We start from the raw sequence: 23,984 nt of genomic DNA on the forward strand, positions 1-23,984 counted from the left end.
CGGAGGAAGGATGTGGAGAAGGTCCTGCTGGATCCTGAGTACAGATGCCGACGCGACCAGCGAAATGTGCTCGGAGACACCGTTTTATGGCCAATGATGAAGGACGCAGGACCACGGACATGGCGGAATAATAACAAAAACAAATATCCGCACAAAAGCCAATGAACGTCAGTCAGCGGCAGACGCCATAAACATGGCCGAGAGCGAATTTTTGAGCCTTGGGTTTTCTGGCGAAAATGTTCCATTTTCCCACCAAGTGAAAGGCACGTGCCGGGCCCCAAAGAGTAAGATAGGAAAAAAGAGAGATACGAAGGAGGGCAAACAAATGCCGGGGAAAATTGCATGCGAAGGGTAATCGCCGAGAACGGGGACTATTTATAAGCGGGCCCCCACGAAAATCGGGACTTCATATACTATAAATCCGCGCGACCTTAACCTTATCCGCCATACACGCGGAAAACCCAAAGACAAACAGAAAACAAGGGGATTCCCACGAGATTCAGAGCGGCCCACTAAAGACAGGTGCGGCGCGGCACTTTGAAAGCTTTTAGCCGGCTCTTCCATTTACTTTGCAATACACCTCCCTGGGCATTTAGCTAATACAGATCTTCATTAGGGGCGAGGGCGACCGAAAAACAATTGCTGAGTAAGTGGATGTGAGGCATTAGGTGGGACATCAGGGCACATTTTCATATTAAGATTTCTAAGATATCTTGGTTCTATAAAAATACTAATGTTTTAAGTCAAATTAAAATTTTTTTATATCTTTATAATGATCTGTAATGCCTATTTTACCTTTATGTAGAAAATAAAATTGAAAAATGAGTAAAAAATTTTAAAGACAATTTAAACCTTCTTTCCCCTGAATTTCTTGGCAAAGGTATGTAACGAAATAGTTTCTTAACAATCTAGAAACAAGTTCCGTTCCAGAAGATAGCACCCACATATTACTATGCCAGACTAATAATTAACGTAATTGGAGTTCTCGAAAGTTGTCAAGAGTCGAGTTTATGACCCTAAAAGCTCCTGTTCAATTTGAAATAACTTGTCACGTTCGCTGGTGGCACAACAAAGAGCCAACAGCAGACGGATAAAGCCGGATAATACAAAGACGAAAGTGAGTCAATAAATTTGACAACATTTTTGTAAAAAATCCTCCAAAGGGGAAGCTGCCGGGGCAAGGAGTGGTTGGCCAAAGTGAGGGCATTAAAATAAAATAAAAGACTTGCTCAGACAGTTGCTCTTTGGAAGAGTGCGTGAGTGGGGGAGTGGGGGAGTTCAGCGGGCTCGGGTCCAGGGGATGATGGCGAACGAACCGTTGACAAAGTCAATGTTGTTCATAAAAAACGAAAACAAAACTTAATGGATTTCACAGACACTTTGGCGGGTCTCCAAAAGGGCGGCCGAGAAGAAAATTGCGCGCGAGAAGAAAAGTGGCAAAATGCGCTGAGGAAGCTCTCAAATAATTTGCGTTAGGCATCGCACGTCACGGGAAAGTTTTTGAGGCCATGCCGGGTTGTTGCTCGCGATTCCCCGTGGGGCGATCCGAAAAAATCACTCCAAGTTCTTTATTCGAGGGTGCCGACTTAGGGATATCTATCAGAAAATATCTGATGGAATTTCTGTTCACGCTCCTGTGCAAAGAAACCCTATTTTTTTACTTGCATGACTGCCATAACCCTTTATTATATCTAAGCTTATCTATCTAACCTAGGAGATCTAGCCTTTTCAATTCTTCAAAAATACCGCTTTCTATTAAGTTGCAATATAGTATCAAAAACAATGTCTCATTAAATTTAATACTTGCCATGTGCTGCAATGCATTAGATAGAATATTTTGTATTTTGGATGAACAGATGTAAACTTAAGTCGCCTTAAGTGTTTTCCACAATAGCTTTTGGTCATTTACGACATTGTAAATCCTAAAAGCAACTGCAATTTTTCTTGAATTATGGGAATCATTATGGTACAATGATACAGTATAACTATAAAAGAAAATACTTTAAAATGGTTGCGAGCTTTTACAGGATAGACAAATTGGTACATTACAAGAATATGAAATATCAGGGCCTTGGTTCTTCTGAGAACGGAGTAGTATAACATGAAAAGATTCTTTATAGATAGAAACTGGGCATACCCCACCTTATAGCGGTACTACAAAGTTGCTAAAAAGTAACGCTCTGTAGCGCCCGCTGCTAATTCTAATACGTATGACATTCAAGGGTAAAATATTTCATAATTCGCACATTTCTGGGGGATTTGGGGAACGCTAATAATTGCGTGCGAGTGTGTGAGTGTGCGGAGGGGCGAGTGTGTGTGGGGGGGTGCTTGTACGTACAGAGGTGATGGTATTTGCGCTGGTATTTGTGCTGGGGTCTGTGTTTGGCTTCGGTTGGTTTTTGTTTGTTTACTCAGCACTCAGCTGGGCCGCAGGCCCTCAAGCACCCACACCAGCGCAGCGCTAATACTCACCTAAACACACACTCACGCATTCAAATGCCTTTTCTTTTCATTTCGGTTTTTTGTATATTTTTTTGTTTGTTTTTTAGTACGTTTCTGTGTTTTTGTCGCGCTTCGGTTGCTGATAACACGTTCGTTGATAAAAGGGGGGTGCACACGAGAAAGTAAATAGTATATTTACGCGCCGCTTGAATTTCAGTTTCCACCCCGTATTATGCAAAAAGTGACTGGATTTTCGTAGCACTAGATTCTAATTCGCGTTTATCCTGCGCGTTTCTTGCCTTACGACCGGCGGCAGTTCCGTTTGCCGCGAAACGCGCACGCACACTTCCACTTCACTACTGAAAAGCAGCTGCTTCCTCCAGCTGGCGGGGGGCGTGGCGGGCGGCAGGCGCCAGGGGCGGTGGCGGGCGGCAGGTGGCGAGTGGGCGTGTCGAGAAACGTCCTTGCCTCTTGCCCACACGAGCTACGCAGCACGAGTACAACTTTAGCACTGAGCAGATAATTCTGTGCGGGACTGTCGCTGTCAGTGTCGCCAAATAACAATCTAAATATCTCGGGGATACTCTCGCCACAAGGTGGCTCTCCCTGTAAGCGATAGCGCTCTCTGCCCCTGTTTATCTCTCTCCCTGGCTCTCGCTCGTTCCTCTTTCTCCCTCTCTCCTTCTGAATTTGGGCTCTGCAGCGTTTTTGGAGCTTTTGCCCAGCTCCGGCGCTTCGTTTTCGCTGCTCCAGTTCGCCTTGGCGCCCCGTTAACAACTGAAAACTGAAATTGTGCCGCCAGCAGAAGCAGCTGGGCTTTGTTTACTGTTATTTGGCGCAAGAACTCTCTTTTCTCTCGATTTTTGGGGAAGAGAGAGCTCTCACGCAGTGGAGAGACCCACAGTAGCTCCAAAGTAAGGAAATACTGTGAAGTTAAAAAGCTGTAATTATCTGTGAAGTACTCATGACTGTGCAGTTAGTTAAAGATATTTTATCCACAAGCTCTTCTTCACAGAAAGCTTAAGCCGATCAATTTTAAATTTATAATTAAATAATTTGTATGTACTCGCATTACTTAAGATCTTGCTAACCAAAATATTAAGCAGGTCTTTACAAACCTAATTTTCCTTTTAAATTCTCACAAAATAATTTAAAAAAAATATTAGAATTATTAAAAAGGAATTCTGATACTCTTTATATTATTTTATCATTCCTATTCTATCAATTTCTTTAATAAAAATAGTGATATTATTTTTACTACATTCTGAATGTTATTTAAATAGCTTTATAAATTATGGAAAACTATTTTTACAAGCTTCATAAATTATCCTCTAAGCTTTCGTAGGATAGACTACCGCACTTTGACCACTGTGCACTGTGGAATATGCGCAGGCGCCGGACTTGTTCTGGTCTGGGGTTTGGTCCTTCAGTTTTTGAGCTAAAAGCCGCATAGTTGTTGCTGTCAGAGCTTCCTAACTCAATCTTGGGGAGCCATGACATTGAGTGCCCAAGAGGAAATGTTAGTAGGCAGAAGTAAAAGCCTACTTTTGGGCGCTAAATTTAACATTAACTCGTTATTTTAATATTTCAAAGATAATACTTCCATAAAAAGAGAAAACAAATAAAAATAATTCGTTTTACTTAAACAAAACTATAGTAACAGTTTTATTTAAGTAAAAAGAATTAAAAATAATAATTCTTGAAAGCCAGTTTAATAACGCTCTTTTTATTCTATAAATAAATAAGATATATGTTCGGTGAAGTATATGTGTACAAAAATGTTTTAAACGATTTCACAACTATCTAATTAAAAGTCCGCACCAAAACCAATTTCCTGTAAAGCGAGTTAATCCCAGCCACTTTATGCAAACTAAATTAAGTGCGTGTCAAATGCAGAAGGGGGATAATCCCACCGCTGTTTGATAATCCCTTCGGCGCATTAGTAGAACTCGCTCAACTTTGAGCTGGCTGGCTCCGTCGTTGTGGTCTCCGCTTGACCAACTCCCTGCTCCTGATCCGCCTGGTCATCCCCATCCGGGTTGTCTTCCGCCTCCGGTTCCGGCTCCTCCTCCTCCTCCGCCACCCGCACCCCATCCTCACAGACGGCGATGGGCTGGCGCTCCAGTAGGGGGCGTGGCAGGCGACTTAGGAAGGCCGAGCAGTAGGTCCGGATGATCTCGCACTCGCCGGGCGTCCGGCTGACCACAAACGCACAGGTCTGGATGATGTCATGCAGCGTGTTGTCCATGTACTGGAACACCAAGTGCTGCTCCTCCGCCTCGCCATGCGTAACCACTTTGCCATGCAAACTGCCGGCGGGGCAAATGAAAAGCCAATTAGCGGATTACCAGGCACACGCGAAAACCCATCTCACCCAACTGGCTTTCCGGGAATTTTCATTTCCAGCTCCTCATATTTGCCCAGCACGTAGTCGAATCGCTCTTTGGCCTCTGCGTCCTCCATCTGTGGGATTGAAAATCGGGTTCATTTGGGCGAAAAAGATTTCATTAACTGGGGGAAGCAGTTAAGAGGAGCAAAATACCGAAATGTGTTTAAAGTTCATGAGTTTGTGCAACATTTGCATACTATTTTAACAAGAGTTTAAGAGCAATAAAGGTAAGGATCAAACTTTATAATTTTTGTTGGATTGTATATTGTTAATTCTTTAAAAAATTTTAGATAAAATTCATATCATACTTGCCTCTTCTATGCAGTGATCGGGCGGAATGCATATCGCAAACTGTAATTGGATTTAAAATTATAAAATATCTATTATATACTCGAATGTTCATATATATACCCACCCCAACATTAGACATCCAAGTAAATCCCAGACAGAGCAGCAAAAATCTGGACAAAGCCATGGCTAAACCGTTCGCTGATCGGCCAAAAGCAAACTAATTCAAAAACCAGAGCTGGTCAGCGGATCGCAAATACAATTGCGAATTATGAGTATAAAATATTCTCGTTCATTGTTCTCGCTTCGCTTCGGTGTAAGATGTGACGTCATGATAATTAGAAAATACAAACAAAAAACTATACATTAGCAAACAATTGGGGACTCATAAAATCAAGTAAATCTCACACGCGAAGCTACCCATTTTTCATTAACATATTTTGCACTCAAACGAATATTTGTCACTCAAATGAGTTGTTTTCGGCTAAATTCAATTGACGCATATTTGCAGCCAAAAACACATTTATTTGCACCCCAGTCTAGGCAAATATTTTCAAATTGCATTTATTATGTGTCTAACAAAGGGGCAAGCTGCATAAATTCGTAATTAATTGGGATGATCTAGAGTAAACAAAAGCCGGGGAGCTATAAAACGCAGTGCATCTGGAGCAGAGGATCATTGAACAGAGCAAGTTCAAGTATATTGCTGAAAACAAACCGAAAATGAGAGCTTTCATTTTGTGGAGCTGGTTGATTTTGACCATTTTTGGCATGGCTTACGGTTCGGGGTCCACATCGTCTTCTGCGGATTCCAGTTCGACCGAATCCTCGTCCGGCGCAGTCTCCAGTTCCACTGCGTCCACGGCAGACTCCAGTTCCAGCTCCTCTACCGAAACCCCGTCCACTGGTCTCTCCAGCTCCTCGTCGTCCAGTTCGTCCAGTTCGTCCACCACCACCACCACCACAACGAGCAGCCCAGTCTCCGTGGATCCTTCGGCAGATACAAGTGCTGTAAGCAAGGATTCCACAGACACCTCAGGAAGTGCAGTATCATCTGAGGACACTGACGACAGCAAGGCTAAGAAGAGGGCGGGTAAGAATAAGAGGGCCCAAAGAAGGAGAAGAAGGGCTAACAGAAGGAGGCAGAAAGGAAGGAGGATGAGACGGGATCGAAGGCGTCAGGAACGAAGGCGTCAGGAACGAAAGCGTCAGCAACGAAGGCGTCAGAACGAACGATCCCCCTAGGAAACATCCTCGACAACAAAACCATTTACAGCTCTGAAATGGCAAGCTGATCTTATAAAATCGTTATTACTTTCAACTTATTTGTGACAATTTGTTTAACAATAAAATTCCAAAGTGCATTCCAAAAAAGTACTCCTTGTGTTTATTCTTAAAATGGGAGGAATAACCTCTTAAAATGTAAGTTTTGGTATTATCATTATTAACCATTTATAGTATCTGTTCCGGAACACCACGTTTTTGCGTAAGATATTATAATATTACATTACAATATCAAATTGATGCATAGATACCAGCACAATTTTAATACATTTTTTTTTCCTAATATTGTTTTCAAGTTATTAAACTCTAAAATTGTTTGTCAATGCTACAAATGCATCTTTGTCTTCTTAAATTCATGGGTTAACTTGGTTTTCCCTCTTAAATAATTAAATAAATAAGTTGAACTCTTTATTTCTAATAATCTCTGAAAAAACTAATAAAGGCAAAGGAATACCAGTCGAGCAGATAAGTTTCAACCTTCAATCTAAAAGTTAGAACGTGTTGACAGATGGCATTGACCATCTTGTGGATAGAATGTCAATAATAAACAGTACTCCAGGGTAATATCAACGAAAGCTTTTCAATTCAGTACTCTTCTTCTAACAACTTAAATACCAGTGGAAAAATGGCAGTACAAAAAAAAGAACCGATAGTTGGCAAATTCTTAGCATACAAATTTGTGTAGAAACAGCTGCGTAAATTCTTCCAATAATCGGAGGAAGAGCCTCTCGACCTCGATCGACCCACTATATAAGTCTTGGAAGAAACCAAATCACCATCAATCAACAAACCCCAGTCAGCAAATCCACAATGAGACCAGCCACTATTGCATCCACCATCTTCGTCCTGGCAACCTGCCTCCTGAGGAGCGGCGATGCGGTGACCTGCACCGCCGACCCCACCGTCACAGGGTGCATCAACTGCAGCACCAATCCCACCAACGCGGAGTGCGTGGCCGAGGCAGCCGCTTCCTCCAGCACCTCCACCACAACCACAGCGGCTCCAACTACGACCACCACGTCGCCCATCTCCTCGGGCGGAAAACGAAAGATCGTGCGCGTCACCGACCTTAACTACTCCGTCACCCGACGCATCCGCCTCAATCCCACCACATCCGGATCCACCAACCGCAGTGGCAGGTCCAACGGAAGACGCACCACCAACGGCAACGGCAACCGCAATCGCAGCCGCAACAGCAGGAACAATGCCAGGCGCGGAAACGCCAGAAACAGACGCGGAAACGTTCGCGTATTCGTTGCTTAAAATGTTAATCCGTCTTAATTAAACAAATTAATTTGGATATGAATTATTATTTTAATTATGTTCCTGATTGAACGCAAAAATGTTGAAATAAAAGAGGGTCTTATATCCATTCGAATATATAAATTATTATTTTTTTTAAGCTCTCTACTTTAAAATCAAATATTTAATATCTAAAATATATCTACTGGAATGGAATTATTCTCAAGTACTGGAAGTTTGTGTCCATAGTTCGAAAAAGGTTACTTTATTTTAAGACCCCACAAGTTTCTTCAGATTACTGATACTCGGAAAATATCTGACTGAATTTCGCTCCCAAAAAAATTGGCAATAAACGATGCCATATTATATTATATTTTCAGCTGTAGATAAACATAATATGAGTCCAAATATATTTATATAGTAAACCTAAATGGTTTTACTTGGAATTTTGAATCCAGATTTATAACCGTTGGTAATTGTGGTTCCTAAGCACTCTCATCAACGTTATCGAGTGCAAGGTGAATCTCTAACTCGCATTCTATTTCTTCGGTGAAGTTTCTGCGTGTTCTATTGATCCGACGAGTGTTCCCATATCTCATATTACAAATTGTTATATATTTTTTGGTTGTGCTGGGGGTGCGCGTGGTGGTAGTGGTGGTGGTGGTGGTGGTCAAAGGATCATCACTTGCTGCTGCCACAGCGACTGCCTCGAGCACACACCCCTCACCGGTGGGATTGCCGATGCAATCGATGCATCTTTTGAGGGTGGGATCTTCGGAGCAGGTCACAGCCATGCAGATGCGGAAAATGCCAACTGCCAGAAGGAGAATTACGGATAGGATGGTAGCTGCTCTCATCTTGGAACGCCTGATCTCGAGCTGCGCCTACCATGTGGTAGATTCGGCCTTTATAGGCACGCAACTTTTCAGCCAAAAGCTATTGCCAAATTTAAGCAGCTGGTTCTTAGAAATATTGCATTATTTGCTTATAGGCAATAACGACTGGGAAGAAAAATAAATTGTTCATTAAGACGAAGTAAATATGTGGATGAGAATACTTCATCAATTTATCAGTAAATTCCATATTTTTGGATAGCGCCTAAATTCGAGCAACGAAATTATTACGATCTCTGCTATTAACCACCTTTCGACCATTGACAAAATCATCCCAGATCTTAGCATAGGTAATAAATAAATTTGTACTGCTAGGGAAATATAAATTTCATAAAAAACAAACTTAATTGTTAACTGAAGTAATGTACTTTAATTGAGAGCTGCTCTTGCTTAAATCCAGATACCTAACCGATGATAATAACATTTCCGTTGGCCCTCCTCAGATTAGAGCGCCTGAAATTGTTCCGACGCCTTCGGTTGCGTTGGGATGTGCTGCTGCTGGAGCGGTTTCTCTTGCCCTTGATGCGGATGCGACTGGTTCTGTTAAAACGCAAATTGCTTATACGAAAGTACTTCGGTTTTCCGCCTGAGGTTTTGGAGGCAGAAGTGGAGGCCACTGTATCAGCACTCGCTGCCGAGGGAGTGGTAGTGGGCGCCGCTGTGGTTGTGGTGGAGGTGCTGGAGGAAGCAGCTGCCTCGGCCACGCACTCGGCATCGGTGGGATTGGTGGTGCAGTTGATGCATCCTGAGACGGTGGGGTCGGCGGTGCAGGTCACCGCATCGCTGCTCCTCGGAAGCCCGACTGCCAGGAGGAGAATTACGGATAGAATGGTTGCTGCTCTCATCTTGGAATGTCTGATTTCGGGTTGGTTTAACCATCTGGCAGAATCGACTTTTATAGGCACGCAGCTCTTCAGCCAAAGATTATTGGCAAATTTACCCAGCTGGTTCTTAGAAATGTTGCATTATTCCCCTTTTTACCGAGAATTTGCCATAACGATTGGAAAGAAAAAATATTGTTTATTAAGATATAGCAAAACTCACTTAAAAAACTGTTGCGAGTGCTTGATAATTTTTATTAGTCGAATTTTTCTTGCTTAGGGAATATTTTACCAATTAAGTTTTCGATTTATTTTTGGAGTAAGCACTCAAAAGGAACGCCAACAAATTTTTTTCTACAAAGTTTATATTTATTCAGAAATTAAAGGATATACTAAAGGATATGATCACTAAACATAAATATTATTTTTTCTAAATATTGTTATTCAAGTGCATTTTAAGATTTCATATTTTTCAACAGCGCCTAAGATCGAGCAACGAAATCTTTACCAACGCTCAGCCCAATTTCCTACCAACCAGCTTTCGACTATCGACAATATCATCCCAGATCTTAACGATATGAGGGGCTGGTATTTAACTAACTAATTTTCTAATAAGAACTGAATAACAAAGTTATTAACTTAAGGCTTTTTGTACTACTCGCTTAGTATTTTGACAGCTGTCGATATTTGGCAAAAGGAAAATGGCCATTCTATCGATTTGTTGGCGCAGCTGTCGACCGCTCTCACAAAAGAACCGTGAACTGTACAAGTGGTATAAAAACCATCGCTGGAGATCCAAAGATCATCATCCAAACCCATCTGTTTGAACTGATATCAACCATGAGGACAACCACTCTACTTTTGGGCCTGGGCCTTTTGGTCCTCTGCTTTTCGAGCCGCATCTATGCTGAAGACGATCCGACTGATGGCAGCACCACCCCAACTGACGGCAGCACCACTCCAACTGATGGCAGCACCACTCCAACTGATGGCAGCACCACTCCTACAGATGGCAGCACTACCCCCACTGATGGCAGCACTACTCCCACTGATGGCAGCACTAATCCCACTGATGGCAGCACCACTCCCACGGATGGCAGCTCCACCACCCCCACAGATGGCAGCTCCACCACCCCCACAGATGGCACCACCTCTCCTTCGACTGGTGGCAGCACCTCTCCCTCGACAGGTGATTCCACTAGTGCTGCGACAGGATCCACGGACAACTCCTCTGCGGACAGCACCAGCACCGGAAGCGGAAGCAGTGGCAATAGGGCTAACAGGAACCGCCGGAACCGCCGACGTCGCCTGCGGGCACAGCGTCGTCGTCGCCGTCAAAATCAGCGCAGGAGGAACCGCAGGAACCGCAGGAGGAACAGTGTCACCAGGAACGGCTGAGCGGTCATAACGGTGTTTGTTAATTTACTCAAAGAAAAAAGCATTAAAAAATGGAATTCCTAAAAAGTCTTATGTGTTGTTTTTCATTCTATAACTGATCCGAAAATAAATCTTAAAGCCAGAAAACTTTTTAGTCACATGAAAATATCTAACATCGAATTTGCATTTCACTTAAATTTTGTTGTTGAAATCTTCCGTACTCGCAGTTCTGCCTTTTTATGACATTTGCTTATCAGTTATGCACACAGACTCTCCAGTTTAATAAACCCATTTTAACGTGATTATCCATTAAAACACTTTATTTCCCTTGACCAATTGAGATTTATAAGCCATAATAATTCCCGATTTAAACCCGCTTCTGAAACTGGTTAGTTCACAATCAGTAGAACTTAATTATCACAGATCAAAGTTTGTTTACTATATAAAATCAATTTATTTACTTTACTTCTGGAAGATTCATTGGCTTATTTTTAGAAAATAACAAGTTATAATTCTCGCACTTTTTATTAGATCACATTTATTTGACTAAGCTCAAGAAACCTGATCTACCAAGTGGTGTCGACCTCAGCCTCATCTTTGCACTGGATCTTGATATTGGTACTCTCACCCTTCTCCAGCAGCCAAGGTCTGTCCCAGATATTCACGGTGCACTCCTTGTTGTCAGATCCGTTGGACAGTTCCACCTCGAATTTGTACAGGGAACCAGCCACCAGCTGGCTGGATGCAGAGGTCACATTCACCACTCTGGAATAAGTGGGATTTTAGTTAAATAATTGTTATAAATTTAATTTATTAGCGCTATACAATATATTTATTTTTAATTCGACACTACGAAGAATATGTGTACCATATATTTATAATTTTACGTTACCCATAAGCAGTCCACAGTTCTCAAAATACTTTGACAAATTCCCTCTATTTTTTGCTTATGATATCACCTCTTTTTCAATGCTGCTTTTATCACTATCTATAAGAAAATACATGTTCTTTACTTACTCGTACTTAGGACCAGCTCCTGCGGCTAGTTTGTTGAGGGTGGTGGTCAGAAGGTCCTTTGCCTTTGCTAGGTCATCTCCTTCTAGGGGATTCGGAGCACCAATCGGCCTTCTCTGATTGTGTTTTATTACAAATTTACAGTATTTTATTATTAAATAATATTTATTTAGTATAAGAAACAGTTAAAACTCACACCGCAGGCAAGGGCCAGGGTCAAACTCAGAACAAAGATCACTTTCGCGGCCTGCATTTTCCTCGAACCACTTGTTTTAAACTGAGTAAACACGGTGCTTAGAGACCGCTTTTATAGGAAACCGATATTGTCGGCGAGTACGGTGAGAATATTTCTTTATTTATTCGCGATTAGCACCAACCGGCCGCTGAGGTAAGAGAGAAGCTAGTGTGCATCTAAACCTGAACCCGGCGACAATGAAGCGGCTCGTTTAGCATCTTTTTACTTAATTTTTAGTTTATTGCCTTCCATTTTATTGGCTTTTGGACTTTACTGCGGTTTTATGATTTTATTTTACTTGTTTGCCCAGGTCAGGAGTGGTCGGTATATATCGGTTCAACGTCGCCCTAAGGTAATGTCTTTATTTAAGCCGGTCTTTGTGTCAACAGACACAAAGAACTCTGAGAAAAACAAACAAATACAGCTCACAAAATGTCAACTTTCTTATACAGCAGCTCAATTCATTTTTTAAATATTAAATATGGTATTCATCACGTTTTTGTCAGTCCATCCATCTGTCAGTACTTGAGTTCTGATCAGGGCTGAGGAAACATATACCATTTCCCTATCAGCAAAAATTATGCCATTTTTCGTTGGGATATACTTTATATTTATTTAAGAATTTGCAAAACGAATGTCCGGAAAGCAGTCCAGATATCTACTCTTTACATATGGGTAATTCCAGAGCTGAGCAATAACTAAATTAGTGTGAGAAATGAGTTCGCGACAAAGTGAATAACGCTCCGATAATTAACTGTCATATATTTAACAAATGCAAGTTAGGAACGAATTACAAAAGTATTTAAAATTCATTCTTGTCTATTTTAGTGGGTGGGGTTCCCCCACACGTTTGGTATGATTAAGAATAACAAAAAAATAATAGTTATGTTACTCATGTCTTGCCTTATCAATAGCCATTGCAGAACAATATGAATCCGATAAGTTAGGAAACTATATTAATAATAAAAAACTTTGCTGCTCCCACGCGGAGATAGCCAGTTCTATTTTGAACCACTCAGTAATTAAAGCGCTGAGGGAATTATATTTCGTAACATCCAAAGCCCCACCCGATGATATCGACGTTGACTAATTGAATTTCCACTATAAGGGACAGAGAAAGAGAGCTCGATTTAGTTTCTGATATATAGAAACAAACTGGTTCTGATAATAGAACTGGTTAACCAACAATGAACTCACAGGTAATCTTGGTTTTTAATCTACTTCATGGACCTGCTGATCCCTAAACAGCCTTTTCATGGTCAGTTTTTTGTAAGTATAAGGGATTCACCCTAGGTAGGGGCTGAAGCCTCAAAATAAATAGAATCTTAATGGCCGAAATAAGGCAGGAAAACCTTTTCAGGTAAGCTGTAATATAATACTTATGTATTTCGTAGGAGTAAACGAGTATTCGATACCTCAAGTGTACACATATTTCACAGTAGGTAATATTCAGTCATATATTAGTTAAAAAGTGCGATCCAGCTCGCCAACTTCGCCGGCGAACTTGATCTTGATGTTGGTGCCGTCCTCCTTCAACCAGGGCTGGGACCAGATCTTAACAGTAGCCTGCTTTTTGACCGAACCATTGTCCAGTTCGACCTCGTAGGTGTTGAGGGTACCAGCCACAACCTGACCCGTCACAGAGGTCACTTTGATTACCCTTATAAACGGAATGTCCAACATATTAGGGTAGGTTCTCGGCGAAAACATAATCTTAACTCACTTGTAGATGGGACCATCTCCGGCGGCCAACTGGCTGAGGGTGGCATCTAGGAGATCCAGAGCTTCCTTCCTCCTATCCCCCTCCAGCTGGGTGATACCTCCTACAATTGGCCCGGTGGACATGGTTATGGCAGCAAAATTCAACGAGGTATTCACAACAAAATTATAATCTATATCCCTCTGTTTATGTTCCGGTCTCGACGACTGAGAGACGACTACTGAAGCTTTTCGTAAAGTAAAAGCTTATATGGTTTCAGATAACAATGGAACTGTGAGAATTATAATGAGTAAGAGAGGCAGTTCGATAACAAAGAAAATACATTACACACCACAAGTTCTGATTTCCATTCCAAAATTAAATATGATAAACTACTTGGTTATAGAACCAGCAGCGATAGTAATAAAGATCTACCGAATACTATATAATTGATCCAACTAATTTGTAACTATTATACCATTCTGAAAACCTCAAAGATAAAAAGGTTTGTTTTTGTAAAAGTCGGGTTTATACAGCCATGAGCTTTGTTTATTTCGAAGGGAAACCTTTTTCATAGGAAGTGGAGTTGTTGTGGGCCGTAAACTCGACTGCCGAGGGGGAAGAACCCTCTACCAGGTGCGGTCCAGCTCGCCCTCGTCGCCGGCGCACTTGATCTTGATGTTGGTGCCGTCCTTAGGCAGCCAGGGCTGGGACCAGATCTGCACGGTGCACTGCTTCTTGTCGGATCCATTGTTCAGCTCCACCTCGTAGGTGTACTTGGTTCCGGAAACAGTCTGGCCGGTCACAGAGGTCACATTTACAGCCCTGAAATCGGGTGAAACAAAAATCAGTGGTTAGTAACAGTCGGCTGCTGGTCATATGTTTGGTACTCACTTGTAGTCGGGACCATCTCCGGTGGCCAACTGGCTCAGGGTGGTGTCCAGGAGGGTGAGGGCCTCCTTCCTGCGGTCGCCCTCCAGCTGAGAGACTCCTCCGACAACCTGCTCTGCATCGGCTGCCTGGATGGCAGCCAGGCCCATGAGAACCAGGCCCAAGAAGTACAACGATTTCACTCCGGTCATGTTGATTGCTCGACGATTGTGAGAAGACTGATGAACAGCCGGCAAAGTGGGCCATTTTATACCTGCCATCTCCGTGGGAGATCAACAGCGGAAAAACACAATCGCCAGATGGCATGATGAGGGGTATATTAGACTGGCGATCAGAACTATCATTAGTAGAAAAACCAAAAGAAATAAAAATTTAAATAAATAAATTATGATATACAATTTTTGTCCAAAAATTGTTGTTCACAGTTTAGAGTCATCAATATTTTCTAGAATTCTACCTATCTTGGGTATTAGCAAGTCTAGCTTTCTAGTCGCTTCTTATCTAAATATTGATAGTTTATATTCAAAGGTCCGCCCATTCGAATTAGCATATATTTACGTTGGATGAGAATGTATTTGTGCTAAATTGCCAACAAACAAAACCGTTCAAAATTATTCTATTTAGGGTCATATAACCCATGGGCGTTAATTAATTGATTTTTCAAGCGGGGACACGGTGCTTCCCAGTAGAAGAGGACCCCAGCGATCTTTAATTTAGAGAGCAGTTGCTGTTTTGATTGGAAAGCTGTGCAAATAAGCCGAAAGCAAACCACACGCCTCTATCTCAATACAAAAACTATACATACATATTCATAAACATGGCTTCAAAGCAAAGACAAACATCTGGTTTGCGGGAAATCACCTGTTATCAGTGTTACTATGAGGTCGGCCGATATGATTGGAGACAAACAAGTTCCTATGTGCAAGTACATAAGTCATTTCTATATTCTAGCGATTACATTAGAAATAATTTGATTGCAATTACTTGCCCAACTATTTGTCATGTTTAGCGCGTATGACAGCGACTAAATAACAAAGCTCAATTAATTATTAATAAATTAAAGCATTGTCAAATTCAAAATTAATTATTTGCACGTGGAAAATAATGATGCTCGAGTAGCATTGAACAGAGCAACTGAGTTCTGTGAAAATTATTATAAAATTGGTAATTTTTCGGAGAATTGAACAAGCAATACATTGACAGTCAACGTAAATTCACAGTTTGGCTCCCTGTAATTACAAATGTATGATTTTTAGATAGAGTTTCAAAAAGTATCAGATATTACATAAACGTATCTTATCACGGAACTTGGGAGCATCTTCCAATCTCAGATTAGATCTTTACAACACAATTTAAGGCAATGAAAAACCATTTAATGATGTATTTATTCCAGCATACCAATTCTTCAAACAAAAGCTGAGGTACAAACTTAAAAGCCTTACGAACTATGCTCTCTACAATATATATTTATGTTCAGTTTTTAAATAACGCATAAATCAACGATATTTTTCGATGCTCGATACCATGAGGTAATTTACTCCGATTATTTGTGTATATTAGGATAAGACGTTTCAAAAATACAAGTCTTCGGGCGAGTGGTTTAGGTAGCTTCCATCTAAATGTGGATGTGTACATGTTCCAGCAGTTGGGCTCGATCATAAAAGATGGCCGAGCACATTTCGCACTCGAAACTGCGGCTTTTCCGCTCCGTTTTACCAGCTGCCGCCGCCTTGGCAGCCGCATCTGCGGCATCGGCTGCGGACACGACCTCCGAGATGGAAAAGAATCCACTGCCTACATCGGCATTGTTGGCGCTGGCAGGTACGTTCACGTTGTAAGAATCTACCCCGTAACCGAGGTAAGAGGATGAGCTACTGCTGACCTTGGTGGCAGTGTTCGCTTTTTTGGCCGCCACTCCCGGAGATGGTGAAGATTTGCTGGCCACGCCTCCGGCCGTTCTTTTGCTCCCTGCCCTTGTTCCATTGGCAGTGATCTGACGCAGATGTCTGGAAGTCCTGGCAGAGGAGGACGACGGAGTGCTCCCACCATGAGCCGTGACCCTCTGCTGGCTCTCCACCATCTCCCGCAAGTCCGGGGACGTTGGTTCGATCTTGATCAGATTTTGCTCTTCCTCGGGCAAAAACTGTGGCGTGGTCGAGGATTCACTGGTAAAGCGTAGACGGGAATTCCTCTCGTGTTTTAGTGGCGAGCGCAAAATATCGTCCAGATCGTTAACCATGCTGGGGTTGAACTTATCGTACGTCTTCTCCCTAAGCAAGGCCGAATCTATCAGCAGATTATCATCGTACATAAGCTGCACCCGCTGCTGTTGCTCCTGCTCCTGTTTTATGTGCAAGGGACTGGAGCTTATTTGATTTGGTGGATGAGTGGCTGGAGAAATGATCTCGTAGTCATCGACAATGTTTGAGGCACTGCTGCGGGTCTTGTCCAGGCCCAAATTACTGGTCTCCGTGCGACTAATGTAGGTCTTGGAGCGAGACTTCTTCGTCGCACTGCCAGAGGATTCTCCGCTAGCGCCCCTCGTCATCTTGGCCTTTTCAGTGTGAATCATTCGGGGTCGCGAATTACTGACAGGTGGAGCTTTGTTAGCAGTCTTGTTGGTTGCTGCCTTCTTCCTGCTGCGACTGCTAGAAGTTGAGGCGGACGATGTGGAAACAGATGCGGCAGCAGAGTGGTTTAAACTTCCAGCTCCTTCTCCAGGCTTTGCCTGAAGTTTTCCTTGCTGCTTGGCCCCAGATCTTGTGTTGGGTGCGGCTAAACCAGTGGGGGTGGCGGGCTGCAGATGAGTATCATTGACCACCACCAGGGAATCGATTTGAAAGAGAGACACCTGGCTGTCCTGCAGAAACTTCTCCTCCCAGATTCGATCCGATTGCTGACTGCTGGTGGAGTCATATCTTGGCTTGGCTTTGCTCTTTTCCTGGGCAGGTTTTACTGCTTTGCCATTGGTCGCGGGCTTAGAATCGGCCTTCGGGGCTGTCGATCCCCTCTTTCGCTTCTCCTTCTTGGGCGACTCGGCCATGTCAAAGAGATCGTCCACATTCTCGACATCAAAGTCGCAAAGGTCTATGTCACTGGCGTACTCCTCGGCTTCGCCATCTCCTGTGGCCTCCTCCTCTTCGCCGTTGGCGTCCTTGTGCTCTGCACGCATGTGAGCAATCTCGAAGGGCTGCAGTTTACGTCGACGCTTGTACTTGCGCGGTCCCGTCTACAAAATATTATATTTAGTAAAGAAACCACGTGAAGGCCAAATAGTACTTACAATGGGTTGCCGCTGTTTGGCGGTGTTTGAGTCACTGTGTTGGATGAGGTGCTGGATGAGGTCATTGGACGAGGCCAGGTCCTCGGAGCAGACCGTGCAATGGTACGTATTACGCGCTACATCCAGACCAGAATGATGAGAGCGGATGTGTTCCCGCAGCACCACCCGTTGATTAAACGCACGCGGACAGACGGAACAGGCGTAGGGCTTCTCGCCCGTGTGTATCCGCTCATGCTTGCGCAGCGTGCCACCATCAGCGAAGGCCTTCCAGCAGTAGCGACAGCCATACGGACGCTCCCCAGTGTGGATGCGAACGTGGATCTGCTGGGAGCTACGCGATCCAAAGGTCTTGCCGCACTCGTGGCACGGAAACAGCTTGCCCGGCGAGGTGGTGCTGTGCGAGTGCCGGTGGTTGGAGAGCGTCCGTCCGTCGGGAAATTCCTCGTGGCACACCTCGCACACCACCGACTTGTCGCGATGCGAGGCCATGTGCCGCTTCAGGCGCGCCTTGTTGTGGAAGTTCTTGCCGCATTTGGAGCACGAGTGGCACTTCTCGCGCGAATGGTCCCATGCGTGCTTAATCAGAGCCTTGCGATCACGGCACTCCTTGCCGCACAGCACGCAGGAGTTGGCCTTCAGTTCCGTGGGGTGGCGGGTGTGCAGGTGCCGCTTGATGGCCTGCTCCTCGTAAAAGCTTATTCCGCATAGAACGCATCTTAAAAAGTAAAAGCATTTAGCAAGTCATTAGAGCTGTGATCATTCTACACTTACTTGAAAGGCGGGAACCGAGCATGGATCTCGGCATGGGCCAGCATCTCCAAAGCGCTGGGGAAGGTCTTCCCGCATGTGCTACAACTGTGACCCGCTGAATCTTTGGCAACCTCTACATCACCGCCAGCAGTGACATCGGAATTGCTTTCGCCGACCACCTGATCCGTTTGCTTGTTGTGCAGCTTGGCATGGCGTCGCAGCAGGTCCTGGCGATGGAAAGAGATCCCGCAATCGTAGCAATAGAACTCGCCGTACAGCTGCTCCTCGTTCTCAGACTCGCTGGCACTATCCTCTGCCGAGGCCGGATCGTACTCCGAGTTACTCTCCTCGAACTGATGCGTCTTCTGGTGCTCCTGCAGGCTGTTGTTGTCCCAGAACATCTCCTGGCACTGGTTGCACTCGAAGGGCGAGTCCACGCGGTGGTTCTAGTGAAGAATAAAGGAAACAATTAGTGGATGATTTTGGCAATAAACTGGTTAAGCCAGTTTAAGGTAATGCTGTCACATTTCATTTAAAGACATTCATGGTTATCCTCTGTACCTTCGTATGTGAGATGAGCGCCTTTTCCCGCGCAAAGGCCAATCCACACTGCTGGCAAACAAAGGGTTTGCTGTCGTCCAGCACCGGGAAGTTTGGCTGAGGAGGCGGGTCGACGGCGATGGGCTGCGACGTGGTGACCACAGGCTGAGACGCCTCAGCCTCCATGTACTGCCTCAATTCTGCGACCGCTGGCTTTTCGGAAATCACGATGAATTGGCTGCTCTCCTCCTTCGGCTTTAGTCGACTGATTCTGCCCCGAGAAGGAGCTGCTGGTGGAGCCACGGTGGCCGGGTAGCTGGCCACCAGCTGAACCTCGCCCTCGTCCACGATCTGATGATGCTGCTGCATCTCTTTTTGCGCCTGCTCCTGTTCCTGCTGCTGCTGATGCTGCTGGTACAGTGGCCAGTCGTGCTCGTAATAGTGATCATCAAGCTGTCGCTGCGACTGGTGCTCAAACTTAATGGCGGAAGAGGAATCGGCTGCGGCGGCCGCTGCCTCGGCATCGGCTGCATCCTGGGCCTCTGCGTGGGCCTTAAAGTGACTGATGAGCTCGGCCCGGCGTGAGAAGCGCGCTCCACACAGCTTGCAGAGATGCGGTCGATCATTCTGGTGGGCCAGCATGTGGTTGTTCAACGTGGCCTTCTTTCGAAAGCGACGGCTGCAGAAGTCGCAGGGATAGGGCCTCAGCGCAGTATACTCGTCCTGCTCCATGTCCAGCAGTTCCTGGGAGCTACTGATCCCAGCTATCTGATCGGCGGCTATTTCCACACTGCCAGGAGGGGAGAGGATCAAACAAATGGTTTAAAAAAAACCTCTGGAATGAAGGAACGCAGCTCTACTCACCGCTCGGCGCCCTGGTGCTGCACCCAGTCGTCCGTGATGACCTCCTCGGTGACCACTTGAGCCTCGTCGTCGAAGGACTCCGCGTAGGCCACTGTGGTGCCATCGGCGGTGACCAGGACTGTGCCGCCCGCTTCGTTGGCCGCCATTATCTCGCTCAGCTGGCCGTCGCGCGCCATGAAGATCAGATTCTCGGCTGCCATATGGTCCAGATCCTCGCCCGTTGGCACCGCTCCGCCGTCCGACTCCAGGATGTCCACCTCGGAGGAGTCGCCCGCGGAGACGTGGTGCTGTATCCACTGGATTCCGCCATATCGCTGGTTGTTCATCACTCGCTAGCCCTGCAAAGAATGCAGTTTCCTCAGTCCGCGGCGCGCATAAACAAATGGGTTGCACAAAAATAACCGGAGCGAGCAACAATTGGTGGCACATGTGCTCCGCAAGACCGAAGACGGTGGGAGAGGGAGAGAGCGACTACGGCGTTGCCAGACGGTGGATCGGAGTGCAACAGAGCGCTATAATCGAGAGAAAAAGCAAGCCTAGCTAGCTAAGATTTTAATTCAAACTAAAACAAAAATACAACTGCTAGTTTTAATCACTTTTGTTTATAGAGGCCAAGATATATAGATATATATAGATAGATATATATAGATATAAAGATATTGTTTTTATTTTCTCAGAAGTGGCAGCCTCTTGAAGGGTTCCAACAATGATAATCAAAATGTTCTCGGCTACTGCTACTTTATCTTTCCGTTTTTTTAAAACATATATTGTCAACTTGAACTTAATATAATTATTTCGCAACATCACTTTCAATACATAAATATAAAACAGAATTTATTTCGATTATATATCTAACTTCCTATTGAGACATTTAGTGTGAGTTGTTTTTCGATTACAATCTACATATTTTTATCTTGAAAATTTGTAGTATTTAAATCTATTGATTTTAGATCAAAAAATCTTAATAATTTACTTTTGAATAATAAATATTTCGCTTTAATTCTCGCATCTAGCTTTTTTGGCTTTTAAAATGCACATCACTGACTTCCAACCGCCGCGCACACCAGTCGTCTCGCTCGCACTGCCGGCACTCGCCCATTCTGCGCGCTTTGTTCGTGTCCAAGCTTTTTCAATGCAAAATATTCCAACTTATAAACACCAATTTGGACCATAAATGAGGTTAAGTCGGCGTTTTATTTATATTCCAGACGACAAGCTCGGCGTAAACGTAAACAAAGTGGCTGGATAAATAGTTTTAATCACAAATTGCGACAGACGGCCGTCGCGTTTGCGGCCAGACGATTACATCACACATCACACGCCCGAAATTCTTGCACAGCCGGACACTTTGGATTATTTTATTTTAATTTTCGCCGAGGTTCTCGGTGTCATTTTGAGGTTAAATTGGTCTGCGGACCACCGAGCGGTGCTGGTGCATTAGTTTACCTTAAATCCAATCCTTATGCCGTGCGCATTCTTCGCTTAATTGGTTTTTAAATGCAGCGATAAGTTTTCTCGCAAAATGCCCATGAACGACCGGAGAAAGAGGAATTGCCATTTCGTCGCCCTCTTCTTGTTCTTCTTCCCGCGCTATTCGCCCTGGCCCGCCCAGGGTTGCCACACGGTGTTCGACGGCGCTGCCACATCGCCGGAAATAGTTCACTGTTAACGGCAATTAGTGTTGGAAAATTGGCGCAAAAAGCATTTTTAATTAAGACACTTTAAATTGTAATTTAGTGCTTAAAAAACTAACGAATGTAATATATTTGTTTCACTGTCTATATTTTTTGACTTAACTTAAATTGAATATTTTATTTCCTTTGCGTAAATTAGACAATTCCGCAAGCTATACTTATTAAAAAATGGTTATTTTAATCAATTTATCGTTGCTCTTTCTTACATTTGATATTTTTAATACGTTAAATAGTTCGTAAAAAAAATATTGTTACACATTTTAAGAAAAAAAAAAAATAAATAAATAATAAATTTTCCCAATATGTTTTTTGCATCATTCGTTTGTTTGAGCAACAGGTATTGTTATTATTATTTAATTGCAAATAAAAATAAAAAAAAATGTTGTGCGTAATAAATTTGAACCTTTTGTTACTTGTTTTGTCCTTCGGCCCATTGATTCCCCCTGTTTTTTTTGCAACATCTGTTGGTTTCAGATCAACAATCATGATTCTCCGTTAACTAAACAATCTTCAAAAGTTAGTAAGCAATTTGATCAGAGTCTTTTGCCAATTTTCGCTAACAATTTAAACAACTGATTAAACAAACTAGGCTTCCGTTCGTATAAATAAGCCTAGCGATTGAGGAACTCTAATATTGCAAATTGAAAAACAAGAAGAGCGGTTAAAGTAGTCACCATGCTGGCATCGAAGTATCTTATCCTGATCGCAGCGATTTGCTGCTTTTTGAGTGGAGCTCTCGCTGTCACCTGCGCGGATGATCCCACAGACGCCGATTGCATCGATTGCACCACCGACACCACCAACGCTGAATGCACCACAACTACAACAACAACAACCACGGCGGCTCCAACTTCAACATCCACAACCACAGCAGCAACAACCAAAGCTGCCGCGACGAAAAAATCGGGGAACAGGAAGAGGGTTACCATTAAAAACATGCGGTATACAGTTAAAAGGAAAATTAAGGTTAACAAATCTGGTTAAATATATAATGAAGCATAATAAATGAAAGGAAAAATACACTAGAATTTTGTACTAATCAAAAATAAAATCGGGTTCACAATACAGGGGAAAACCATTGCATACTTATCGGCGTATAATTTTATGAACCACAAAACTGGAGAAATGGGTCTTACTTTTATGTGTTTAGCATTGGAAAAACAATATTTTCCGAACCTTAGTTTTATTAATTTTAGCTGACTTGGTAATCAATCTATTATAATCTAGACACCTGATACTATATAACCAAGCAAAATACGAGCCTCGTTGTATTGAACAGTGTTAGTTCAGCTGTATTTGATTAGGAAAACTGATTTTAAAATATACTTATTGGTTTTAAAGTTAATTTTTATTACAATTCTTCAAAAACGAAAGTTATTTTTTGTATTTCGTTCATGACATTTGTTTTTTATTCCTTAAAACCAGCTCTTACTCCTAACTCTCGCAAAGAAGTTGCTGAAGAAGTTGCGCATTCTGCCGATTCGTGATCTTCTGGTGGTGGACGTCGTGATCGGGGCTGCAGTTGTGACTGGATACAAAAGTTTGTGCAAGCACTCTATATGGGTGGGATAAGCTCGACAGTCAATGCAAGAGGCATCCGTGGGGGCTACATCGCAGGTCACAGCCGCAACGCCGTCCAGGAAATAGTAGAGAGCCAGGAAAAGCAAGATATACCTCAAAGACACCATTGTGGACATTCACTCCAAGACGACTGAAGAAATGTGACTAAATCATAGACTTATAAGCCAATTTCAAGATCAAGGTTTGCTCAGGTGTTTTTTGCGGACAGAACTAACACTTTTGATATTAGAGGGAATTATTCAATCCAACTTTTTACTCTCATATTAAGGGGTATGATTACTCATACGCAATGTAGACTTAGATAAGTATAGATTATGATTTAAGTCAGATATAAAATAAAAAATACTCCATATTCAGATAAATGGATCCATAATATTTAAGTATTTAATTAAATCGACAGTAATCATCGTTATTTTCAACATTTCGTTGAAACATATTAAAGTAATATCTTTGATTTCAGATCCTAACTATTTCCCCCAAGAGAGTGGTTCTCTTCCATTCGCCTCTCTCTTTTTCCCTTCAATTTGAAGAGCAGCAATGTACATACACATATGCAAACGAGCGCCAAAGCGCGCCAAACTTTTTCCACCCCCTCCCCGAGTGTTGCTTTTGCTTTTTGTTGCCTTTTCGATTGCTCTGCTTTTATTTTTATTGCTCTGCGATCCAAAGCGATCCGCTCGGCTTCTCTTTGGTCCGC

At 43.3% G+C, this 23,984-nt stretch overlaps 11 protein-coding genes across 11 annotated transcripts in view; 2 read left to right on the plus strand and 9 right to left on the minus strand.

Annotated features, from left to right (window-relative positions):
* Positions 1-3,205, minus strand: part of LOC108024702 (cGMP-specific 3',5'-cyclic phosphodiesterase) — a 46,994-nt gene extending 43,789 nt beyond the window's left edge. The window contains exon 1 of the mRNA XM_017094783.3: positions 2,473-3,205. The gene's annotated coding sequence lies outside the window, so the exon portion shown is untranslated. The remainder of the gene's footprint in view (positions 1-2,472) is intronic.
* A 943-nt stretch (positions 3,206-4,148) lies between these two features.
* LOC108024343 (uncharacterized) lies at positions 4,149-5,324 on the minus strand. The gene is made up of 4 exons (XM_017094245.2): positions 5,247-5,324; positions 5,144-5,182; positions 4,817-4,905; positions 4,149-4,751 (listed from the first exon to the last, which is right to left on the minus strand). Exons 1-4 carry the CDS (start codon positions 5,304-5,306, stop codon positions 4,382-4,384), a joined length of 558 nt encoding a protein of 185 aa, XP_016949734.1. The 5' UTR covers positions 5,307-5,324; the 3' UTR covers positions 4,149-4,381.
* A 1,889-nt stretch (positions 5,325-7,213) lies between these two features.
* On the plus strand, positions 7,214-7,666 carry LOC108024345 (protein new-glue 3). Its single transcript, XM_017094246.2, has one exon. The coding sequence runs from the start codon at positions 7,214-7,216 to the stop codon at positions 7,664-7,666; it is 453 nt and encodes a 150-aa protein (XP_016949735.1).
* A 330-nt stretch (positions 7,667-7,996) lies between these two features.
* Positions 7,997-8,538, minus strand: LOC122818518 (uncharacterized). Its single transcript, XM_044092705.2, has one exon. It carries the CDS (start codon positions 8,500-8,502, stop codon positions 8,131-8,133), a length of 372 nt encoding a protein of 123 aa, XP_043948640.1. The 5' UTR covers positions 8,503-8,538; the 3' UTR covers positions 7,997-8,130.
* A 404-nt stretch (positions 8,539-8,942) lies between these two features.
* On the minus strand, positions 8,943-9,504 carry LOC108024459 (uncharacterized). Its single transcript, XM_017094377.2, has one exon. It carries the CDS (start codon positions 9,381-9,383, stop codon positions 8,943-8,945), a length of 441 nt encoding a protein of 146 aa, XP_016949866.1. The 5' UTR covers positions 9,384-9,504.
* Positions 9,505-9,704: 200 nt separating this feature from the next.
* LOC108024346 (uncharacterized) lies at positions 9,705-11,195 on the plus strand. Its single transcript, XM_017094247.3, has one exon. It carries the CDS (start codon positions 10,200-10,202, stop codon positions 10,755-10,757), a length of 558 nt encoding a protein of 185 aa, XP_016949736.1. The 5' UTR covers positions 9,705-10,199; the 3' UTR covers positions 10,758-11,195.
* Positions 11,196-11,242: 47 nt separating this feature from the next.
* On the minus strand, positions 11,243-12,108 carry LOC108024429 (cystatin-like protein). Its single transcript, XM_017094347.3, has 3 exons — positions 11,947-12,108; positions 11,754-11,866; positions 11,243-11,501 (listed from the first exon to the last, which is right to left on the minus strand). Exons 1-3 carry the CDS (start codon positions 12,001-12,003, stop codon positions 11,303-11,305), a joined length of 369 nt encoding a protein of 122 aa, XP_016949836.1. The 5' UTR covers positions 12,004-12,108; the 3' UTR covers positions 11,243-11,302.
* Positions 12,109-13,346: 1,238 nt separating this feature from the next.
* LOC108024542 (cystatin-like protein) lies at positions 13,347-13,941 on the minus strand. The gene is made up of 2 exons (XM_017094510.3): positions 13,709-13,941; positions 13,347-13,645 (listed from the first exon to the last, which is right to left on the minus strand). Exons 1-2 carry the CDS (start codon positions 13,828-13,830, stop codon positions 13,450-13,452), a joined length of 318 nt encoding a protein of 105 aa, XP_016949999.1. The 5' UTR covers positions 13,831-13,941; the 3' UTR covers positions 13,347-13,449.
* Positions 13,942-14,206: 265 nt separating this feature from the next.
* LOC108024540 (cystatin-like protein) lies at positions 14,207-14,850 on the minus strand. Its single transcript, XM_017094509.2, has 2 exons — positions 14,579-14,850; positions 14,207-14,509 (listed from the first exon to the last, which is right to left on the minus strand). Exons 1-2 carry the CDS (start codon positions 14,833-14,835, stop codon positions 14,314-14,316), a joined length of 453 nt encoding a protein of 150 aa, XP_016949998.1. The 5' UTR covers positions 14,836-14,850; the 3' UTR covers positions 14,207-14,313.
* Positions 14,851-15,926: 1,076 nt separating this feature from the next.
* LOC108024539 (uncharacterized) lies at positions 15,927-21,608 on the minus strand. Its single transcript, XM_017094507.3, has 6 exons — positions 21,459-21,608; positions 20,013-20,350; positions 19,170-19,938; positions 18,630-19,054; positions 17,859-18,573; positions 15,927-17,804 (listed from the first exon to the last, which is right to left on the minus strand). The coding sequence occupies exons 2-6, from the start codon at positions 20,336-20,338 to the stop codon at positions 16,191-16,193; spliced, it is 3,849 nt and encodes a 1,282-aa protein (XP_016949996.1). The 5' UTR covers positions 20,339-20,350; positions 21,459-21,608; the 3' UTR covers positions 15,927-16,190.
* Positions 21,609-23,072: 1,464 nt separating this feature from the next.
* Positions 23,073-23,446, minus strand: LOC108024543 (uncharacterized). Its single transcript, XM_017094511.3, has one exon. The coding sequence runs from the start codon at positions 23,401-23,403 to the stop codon at positions 23,122-23,124; it is 282 nt and encodes a 93-aa protein (XP_016950000.2). The 5' UTR covers positions 23,404-23,446; the 3' UTR covers positions 23,073-23,121.
* Between the last annotated feature and the right edge of the window lie 538 nt (positions 23,447-23,984).

This window comes from Drosophila biarmipes, chromosome 3R, assembly GCF_025231255.1.
Source record: "Drosophila biarmipes strain raj3 chromosome 3R, RU_DBia_V1.1, whole genome shotgun sequence".
NCBI classification, from domain to species: Eukaryota; Metazoa; Arthropoda; class Insecta; order Diptera; family Drosophilidae; genus Drosophila; species Drosophila biarmipes.